This window comes from Dinoponera quadriceps, unplaced genomic scaffold (assembly GCF_001313825.1).
Source record: "Dinoponera quadriceps isolate SergipeBrazil2010 unplaced genomic scaffold, ASM131382v1 scaffold5230, whole genome shotgun sequence".
Lineage (NCBI taxonomy): Eukaryota > Metazoa > Arthropoda > Insecta > Hymenoptera > Formicidae > Dinoponera > Dinoponera quadriceps.
In genome coordinates, this window is record NW_014559346.1 from 216,208 (window position 1) to 225,703 (window position 9,496).

Below are 9,496 nucleotides of genomic sequence, written 5' to 3' on the forward strand. Positions count from 1 at the left end.
ATATATATATATATATATATATATATATAGAATATATATATATATATTCATGTACAGAAACTTATTATCCAATAACTACAGTTTCGCGCTTGTAAACAGCGTTTTCTCCACTTCCGTTGCATGAAGCGTTCAAATGCGTAAAATTCAGCGAGGACGTGAAACGCCCGAAAAATAATCATCTTCAACATGATTCTCGCAATAGACCTTATACACTACGAGACCGCAACGATGTTATCCTATCTGCACGGATACTTTGGAACGAACAGATTTGTCACGTTATAATTGTAGAATATCGATTTAAACGACTTATAGTCCCATGTTAAAACATTAATTCGATAAGTATATTGTACAAGCATAATTATCCTATTTCTTTTGAGCATCGGAAGCAATAGATAAATATCATAAAAACATGTCTCTCCTCTCCCCCCCCCCCTCTCTCTCCAAGCTTACAAATAACGCTTACAGATAGATACTTAGGATTTCATAGATAGAGATCGTACAGATACTCTCTCAATTCGTTGTCTTATAGAATTTTGTATCAAAACAGAATTTCAGATCTCTGGTCTTCCTCTTTTTCCTCTTTTTCGCGCGCATCATGTTTGCCGCGTTATGATTCCCAGACGCATCAGTGTGTCAACAAACGAATCTCTGAATCGGTATCAAACGTAACAAGATTTAACACTTCGCAACACCTCGGGGGAAGTACATATACAATATCGATGCGCGCGTGAGACAATATCGACTGTTCTTGTGCGATTTTGCATCCCCTAACTCAAGTTCTAACACATCCTGCGACGTTCATCCTTTCTCTCTAAGTATGCCGAATAAATAACTACAGTGTCATTTCGTTACACACATACGTCATCTCAATAGATATTATTTGTTTTATTATCTGTTTGGACGTGCGCTGTTTCATTTGCGAATGCAGTCTTTCTACTGTTGCGATAACGTGTCATCATAGTGATCGGTGTCTCACGGTGTGTGTGTGGTGTGTGTGTGTGCGTGTGTGATTAACTCGCTCGTGTCAACTTGATAAATAACAACGGTCGAATTGTACGAATTGTATGTGCATTCCGCCATAGCGGATTGATGCGTTCGCTCGATTAATTAATTAGTCATTCGAATCTCAGCAGCGGTATGTGATCGTAGTAACTTCAAATACTTAACATCAACCGTTAACACATATAACATAGTCCGACACTAAGTGCAACTTATAACATAACGCGAGTCTCGTGCGCGCTACCGGGAATCGCAGTATACGAAGGAACTGAATTGCAAAAGAATAGTAAATAGATTTAAGCAATACGATATGAGGCATAAATATTTTATAACGGTTAAAGCTACGTGTTGTCGAACTGCGAATATATATTCGATCACTGGATGGAATATTATATATCTATATATCTGCTAAAATCAATGAATTGAGTGTAATCTCTCAAAATATATCTCGACATGAAATATTATCCGTCGGGTTCCAAGTTTCGCTTCTGTGTTCACCGAGACAGAGATCGATGCGAAGCTCGAAATGAGAAATTCAGACGAGAGCTTCAAGCTTCGGTGCTTCAAGAATGCGCGAATATGCTAGTGTGTACATCGAATTCTCACCATTAGAGAAATCAAAGAACATGGCTGCTCCTTTTGTCCTCCTCTTCGCCGTTTTCTCATTTTAAGTGCAAGTATTGTTCACAAGAATAAAAATGCGACGGTTAAACCGTCGCGTTAACAAGCGTCGGTGGATCACACTTGAGCGAAGCGCACCTGACCCGCGGCTTCTCACCCGAGCGATTTATTTGAAATCAAAGACTGACGTCCCCGTACTCGAAGCTCCATTTCTCGTAGGCAGCTAGGCTAGCCGGCGAGACGGATCTGCGGATTCTCTTTAGGGAATCACGGAAGTCCTGCATGGTGATATTACGAACGGAATTCAAGTCCAATTCTTTCACCTGATCTGGATTTAGTTCTGAGGAAATAACACGATGATATATCTTTAAATATATATATATATATATATATATAAATAAGATTTTTCATTAAAAAGTTTCATTTTACATTTTGCACCGGATTTTGCATCGGAATAAAAATACCACTTAAAAAAAAAACCTAACAATTTAAAATGAAACCTCTTAATGGGAAACCCTGCGCACGCACATACACACACATGTCCCAAGTTTTCACAATACTGGGCAAACCCAAAAATATATACGAAAAAAGATCAGAATAATTCATGTTACCTCTGATAGGTCCAAGCGCTGCATCCTTAGCCAATGCGGTCAAATCACTTCCGGAATATCCCTCTGTCACGACCGCCATCTCGTTTAATTCTTCGGCCATCAACGGATCGTTGTGCTTGGCCAAGAGCCTTTGGAGCAACACGATCCTCGTCTGCAGGTCCGGCAGAGTGACGTACACGCGCTTCGTGAATCGTCTCAACGCAGCCTCGTCCAGCTCCTGCGGCCTGTTTGTAGCAGCCATGACGAGCACCCTTTCCTCAGGATTGCACGGCAAGCCGTCGAACTCGACCAAGAACTCGGTTTTTAATCGTCTGAAATAAATGTTGATTAATACGTCTCCTCAACCCCTCGATGCCGCACTAATTTTTTGCCATTTAGTTTGGTACACCAGGTTTCTGAGACGCGATAGCTTTTTTGATACGCCTTCGTTCAACTCTAGTTCAGCATTAACGAGTCAAATTAACCGAAACAAAGTTCTTTTTCAGATTTTCAGAAAAAAAAAACCATAAAGATGTATTTTTGGCGGTACTTCCGCACATCATTCGAATGTCTATAAATACACCATGTTCTTATTCAATTTTCAAAATGTTTCTCAACCACCACGAACATTTAAACAGCTTTCACACCCAGATGAAAATCTACGAAAACACTGGTCCTTCCACATCCTACACTTTTTTGGGCGAAAATCGGTCCTCTTCTTGACACCCTTTAACACTACACTTATATTTCTTAAAATATACCTTGAAGCCTCGTGCTCGTTATCCTTCCGCTCGCTCAGCAGCGAATCGACCTCGTCGATGAAGATAACGGACGGCTGCAGCTCCCGCGCGATCGCGAACAGTGCCCTCACCAATTTCTCACCCTCCCCGACGTACTTGGACGTGAGACTGGCGGCGGAGATCGAGAAGAACGTCGCGTTACATTGCGTCGCAACGGCGCGCGCCAACAACGTCTTCCCGTTTCCCGGCGGCCCGAACAGCAACAATCCCCTCGCCGGTGCTCGCAGACCGGTGAACAATTCCGGCCGCAGCGACGGCAGGATCACCATCTCCTGCAAGGCTTGCTTCGCAGTCTGCAAGTCATTAAACTATGTATTGAAATAATTGATAAAGATTAGAGATAACTACAAAAATCCGAGAACGCCGGATACGGCCCTGCCTTTGGAGCTAAGCGACCTCCCTGTGAATGGATTTCGAAGAGCTTTCAGAGAGAGGTCCTACTGTGATGATTTACGTGGATGCTGAAGTCGATGAAGGACTTGATGAACATCGATAATGTTACATAGACACTGACACGATCACGTTACTATTTTCGCATTTCTTGTATACGCAGATTATATTTATGTAAAAAAGCAAGTCGAAAAACTGTGTCTACAAACTTTTCGTATCTTCTTAGGTTTCTAAATTTAATTCGAAAGGTGTAAAAATATTCTCTGAAGTTTTCCCAAAGAGGCGAATATTGAAATCGTGCATACCTCTTGGCCAGCGATATCTTCCCACTGCACCGGCGCTCCACCTTCCAGAATCTCGTCGAGGATCACCTGAGCAAGCTTCGGGTCTACTCCCTTGAGGATGGGCACCTTTCGGGTCGGGGTGCTCCTGTTACTGCTCGAAGCAGTGGGTGTCCCCGGGCGTCTTATGGGCGAGCCGTTCCCCGGCACAGACAGCTGCCTCTTCACGGAGGGCGGCGTGGAGGACGGTTTGATCGGCACGGTCCTGTGGCAGGGCTGGATAGGCGCTGACCTGCCCATATTTCTAGGCAGTGTCTGGCTCTTGCTCAACGGTGCCCCGGTCGTCCGTTTACCCGGCACTGACAGCTTTCTGCCGGACACTGGAATATAACAGTTCGCAACGTTTCAATAAAGCTTCGAGCTGTAGTAACGCGCAATTCGATGCCGGCTGTTGTACAAGTCACTACTGGTTAGATACTGTTAGATGCAAGTCTCAGAGCTGCCATCCGGTCTCACCGGTGCGAAAAAAGTGAAACAATGATTGCTTCTCTTGGCAGAATAGATGACAAAGAGTGATCTCTTACAGTGTTTTCCAAGTTATGAGTTATCTAATCCCCGTTCAGTTACATGAACTAACGTTCTTTCTTCATGTGGATGTTAATTTTTCTATGATCACTCGTAAGTTATTTCTAGCGTCACATTTCAAGACTTCGAATCCAAATTCGAGTTAAAAAAAAAAAGGTAAAAAAAACAGACCGATTTAATAACAAAATTATCCGAAATTATCCGAAAATTATTCAAATAAATAAATAAATAAATAAAACACACACACACACTTTCACAATTTACGGCAGCAAACGAACGATAAATAAATAAATAAATAAATAAATAAATAAATAAATATATATATATATATATATATATATATATGTATAAAGAACGCTTGTATTTTACAAAAGAGGGAGTTAAAAAATGGCCAATGACTACTCAAAATCAGCCTTGAAAAACAACTGATTTTGAATAGCTCTTTAATTATCCGAGTATTTACATTGTTTATTTTATTTTGAACAATGGCGAGTTTTTCAGTGACTTGTTAAGGAAAAGTGACAAAATTTAAGTGACAGAATGGCAGCAATGAAATCTTTTGTATCATTCTAATATGGACAAGAGGGTCTATCGCAAAGAAGACAAAAGTAAAAAAAAAGAGATGTTCACACAGCCAAAATATTTTAAATACTATTGTCTGTGTATCATACAATGTCACTATTAAAGAGGGAATGCTGTCCAGACGACGAATTTTGAGAAGAATTTGAACATTTCTGTTGAAACTAATTGATTTGTAAATATAAGTTTTGACGATGACAAAAATCGGACTTTTGGTTTTCACGTGTCACTATTTTGTTAAATTTTAATCCTTTTTGCTTATTTTGATTTGGCCGGTAGTTGTATTCATACAGATCGAAATTTTTCTCGTTATATTTCAGAAATAGAACTAAAAAGCTGCAATCATGTTTACCGTTACGGAACAAAGAATGTACGAAATGGCTTGTAACATATAAATCATGAAACATAAAGATCTACATAAAAATTCGCAAAATGTTATTTAAATATAATTAAACATATATACTTCAAACCTCACATTCGTAAAAGTCCAATAGCTTAAACAAAAAATATCAAAGTCCGCCTAGAAACTCGTCGTCTAGACAAGAATCCCCCTTAAATAGTAAGAACTTATTGTAAATGTGGTTCTTCCTATCATGGCAGAAAAAAAAGAGGTCTCTCTAGAATATTCTCTATTCTATTCACGTAAAAGAAAAAGGGAACTAATTTTTCTTCGCATACGAATTTATGCATTAAGACAAAATTATTTCCTACTGTTTACACTATAATAAAATTGTGTAATAATATTGAATACGGTTGCGAGTGTGTTTGCATGTACACGTTCATTCAATTTTACTAGTTATTCTACAAAAATGGCATGACGTTTCGAGATATTCTATTTGGTAAAGCGTTTACAACATAAAGTTCAATCATGTATAAATAGAACGGCAGTTTCTACGATTAGTTTCTAAGGGTCTACACGGCAACACGAAAGAAATACGGCCAGAATGAAATGTAATACGCATTGCTGGCGAGTCTACATTAAGCTGGATCCACAATAGGTGTAGTGAACTTTCAGCCTTTTGCTCTGAGCAATAAAATGTAACGTAATATCTGACTGAAAATTCGTTTCCTGCGCTGCCAACAGTTACGTTACAATTTAGTGCTTAAAGCAAAAAAGAAAACAAAAGAAAGCCAAAAGCTCTCACTATATCTATCGCAGAACTCACGTCTCTTATCTTCTACATGAAAAAGAACGGAGTGATGTGCATAGGGCTAAGACAAAACAAAGTATCTCCTCCGAATAAACAGGTAACGACTAGGTAGGAGCATTGCATTGTTTTTTTACTTGCGTTCGACTCTTTTGCATTTAAGCCCAGAATCTCAGACGAACAATACCTTCGGTGGTGTGAGCGCAACAGTTTTTTGGAGAACGTGGCCTTAACTTGGGAATTTGCGTACATATAGTCTGCCCGGTGTTAACTGTATGTGTATTGTTCGTGTTTTTGTTATTGTGACTAATGTTGGGCGTATTGGTGCGTGTTGAGGTTTGAAAAGTGTGTATATTGCGGCGGGCCCTCAGATGTTTTCCTGGATGTTCACCGTCCGTTTTATTTCCAGGCGCGCAATATTCATTGTTGATACCCAGCTTTCTCAGCTCACACACACTCACTACAAAAAGGAAAAAAACATTCTCTGCCATGCTGCGATAGGCTAAGTCAGCTAAAAGAGAAAATCAGGCTAATATATATATATCTCTCTCTCTCTCTCGTTTCGTATTAACGTACAAGAGAATTTACGTACTAATATCGCTAAGAGAATCTTATCAAAAATCGCAAATGCGCGCCTATATTGGAATATGCTGCGTATGAGATTGGGCTGCTAACTCGTATTTTATATATATATGTATGTATATATATATATATATATAATAACTTGTGTTGTTCCGTACATCTCTGAATTCCCGTGAAACAGAGGAAAGAATAACTGAATGCAGAACTGAAATTGACTTGTGCTCAAGGTAAGAACCATCTAAGAAATTATCACGCGGCGCATGCGTACACACATACGGAAAAACGCGTACACACGCTCGCACCCACACGCGCGAATATTTGGAAAAATAAAAATAAATTGTACACGAGCATGCCAGATACATCGATATCCTTCTTTCCCTCGCCATTTCCCAAATATTTACCCGTGGATAATATTACGTCCTAAAAATATGCGTATATATAGAATGTAGAAACTGCTGAAGGTATTCCATATTTATAAATTTGTCATTTACATCTAATATCATCAGTGTTTGTCTTAAATGATTTCAGATTCATTTAGATAAAGATGAAATGAAAATCTGAAAAATTCATCTTAGATGAGATGGTTTGAATTTGATTTATCTAGATGAAAGATCGATAGAGCTACTTATATCGATTTTTTAGACGGAATATCATATTCGCAAATCAGGAGAACTTGCACACCACAGGTAAACAAACTTGGAATAGCTCAAGAAATTCTATGTGCGGAGCAAAATATGCGACAGCCGATTATACTCACCGAGATACTCGAGCCTTTCTTTCGCCATTATTAAATTTGTACGCATCTTGTCGTGAAGTCTCTGAGCGTGCTCCCATACTTCACCGTGTCCGCCGTTACATTCTATGGCTATACCCTTCTCTAGTTCTCCGATTCCCTTCTTGTATAATTCTATCGCCATCTCTTTCTGCCCTGTTGTAAGAGATACAAAAAAAAAACCGATTTGAGAAAAAAGAGAAAAACATAATAGTGCCACAAATAATTAGTCACTAATAGTTTAAGGGCTAATTTTTTAATAATTATTTTAACAATTTGACATACAAAAACATTCAAGAAAATTATACTTAAAATACATAATCATTTTGTATCTACAATATTTAATTACCTCTATAGTCCTATTTAATTAGCACAATTTAACAATGAAATGACAAAAATGAAATTTCTCATATCTCAATAATTACATATGTATACATTTTTTTGGGGACACCTTGTACATATATATAAACAATATACCTTCATTATCTTCATCAATCTTCAGCGCCTTGCTGATAAACTCAAACGCTCGGCGATGATGATGCTTCTGCTTGGCTAGCAGAGGATCCGCCGGGCCTGGGCCGATGGGACGTCTGGGTCCTTGCGACATGGCTTCTGTCTCTGCCTGGCTGCCGTTGATCAGACGACCGGACAGAGCATCCGTCGGCTTCTGACCGACAACGATCTCCAGCTGGCAGGCCTGCTTGGACGCCTGTCTACGCTGGATCAGTTGAGACGTCGAGGTGTACAGATACCTGAAGACCACGAACAGCTGGTAGAGCAGAGTCCTCAGTATGTTGAAGAGCAGTATCAACGGGAAGGAGACGATGTAGAGATTCCGCTTGTGCACCGACGGCTGCGAACTGTCCAGGAACCGATGATGGTTGTGATGAAAGTGATTGTGATGATGGTGGCCGCCGCAGTTTACCGTCGTCGTGGTTTTGTCGCTATTCTCACTCTTGGTCACGCACAGCTTCTTCGGCGATTTCGTGCCAAATTTTCGTGCCGGGCGCGCGCCATCGCTGTAAGACATCTCCCACGGGGTGTGTTCACGCTCGCGCCTCAGTGGCTGGGCTACGCGTAGCCGTCGACGATGATGACAGCCGCAGGCGGCCGTGCCGGCATCCCCGACGACGACGACGACGCGATCGAGGGACGACGAGGGTGGTGCAGCGGCGGGCAGTCTACATTGTCTCCTCGGATTGAAATCCCGCCCGGCCGAGGAACGAGAATGGGGAGAAGGTGGAGGAGGAGACGCCGCGGTGGGTCGCGTTACGACGATTATTGCGTGTAGCCTCACGAAGAGGATGACTGGGGAACGCCAGCGACAGCGACGACGAAGACTCACGTGTTTCCTCCTCGAGTTTCTCTTCGGCGAATCTTCGACGACCAACGGAAGAAAGTGAGACCTCGCTCAGCTCGAGCATCGCTTGTTTTGATCCGCCTCGGACGCTCTCCGATATTCCCGGCACGAATTCTTACCACCACCACCTCTCCATCCCCCTCCCTCGCTCTCTCAGTATTGGTTTCAGGAGACTAATGCCCATATCAGACTACGGATTGGGAATTGAGATTGGATTGAATTTGACCAATCAATGCAAAGTTCACTAAACTTCATTAGACTTGAGTTTAGTTAACTTTGCACTGATTGGCCAAATGGATCGTCTGCTGATTGGATCGACGTTTGACTCTTGTCTGCTGATTGGCTCCGATGCTCGACGCTACCATGAAATTGTACGTTCAAAGGTAGGAAATGGTCCGTTCTTTTTAGCTGAACTGCTAAACTGGTGCACTAAGTTAGAGTGAGACAAGTATATATTTTGTCTCGCTCTAACTTATGCACCAGTTTAACGGTTCTAAAAAGAGCGGACCAACAGATTTACGGTAATTTGAATTTGACATGGCGGGAACGTATCGGTCATTTTGCTTCATTTCAAGAGGCGAATGCGCCGAACATGAACGTTTTTTTTTTATAAAAATATAATTTTTTCATAAACATGCACACTTCTTTTGTTTGTGTTTGTTCAGAAAATATATTGTGATGTAATTCGGTTACCTCAACGCTACTTTAATGAAAATGATACGCACATGGTTTTACAGATTATATTTGGTTATTAGTATAAATATAAATATATATATATATATATATATA

The 9,496-nt window shown here is 40.6% G+C and overlaps 1 protein-coding gene across 2 annotated transcripts; it reads right to left on the reverse strand.

Moving 5' to 3' along the window:
* Positions 1 to 56: 56 nt before the first annotated feature.
* On the reverse strand, positions 57 to 8,842 carry LOC106750376 (spastin). 2 transcript variants are annotated; one of them, XM_014630696.1, is made up of 7 exons: positions 7,825 to 8,842; positions 7,333 to 7,503; positions 6,181 to 6,453; positions 3,706 to 4,061; positions 2,972 to 3,303; positions 2,232 to 2,542; positions 57 to 1,960 (listed from the first exon to the last, which is right to left on the reverse strand). In XM_014630696.1, the coding sequence occupies exons 1-7, from the start codon at positions 8,375 to 8,377 to the stop codon at positions 1,797 to 1,799; spliced, it is 2,160 nt and encodes a 719-aa protein (XP_014486182.1). In that variant the 5' UTR covers positions 8,378 to 8,842; the 3' UTR covers positions 57 to 1,796. The 2 variants fall into 2 exon arrangements, with proteins under 2 accessions (XP_014486182.1, XP_014486183.1); XM_014630697.1 differs by lacking the exon at positions 6,181 to 6,453.
* Between the last annotated feature and the right edge of the window lie 654 nt (positions 8,843 to 9,496).

Bases quoted from the DNA above. Each gene is read 5' to 3' on its own strand.
- LOC106750376 (XM_014630696.1), bottom strand. From the start codon at position 8,377: ATGTCTTACAGCGATGGCGCGCGCCCGGCACGAAAATTTGGCACGAAA. The intron at 7,504-7,824 runs GTATATTGTTTA...CTCTTACAACAG, and splicing joins GATTGATGAAGATAATGAAG to GGCAGAAAGAGATGGCGATA. The intron at 1,961-2,231 runs GTAACATGAATT...TTATTTCCTCAG, and splicing joins AGCGCTTGGACCTATCAGAG to AACTAAATCCAGATCAGGTG.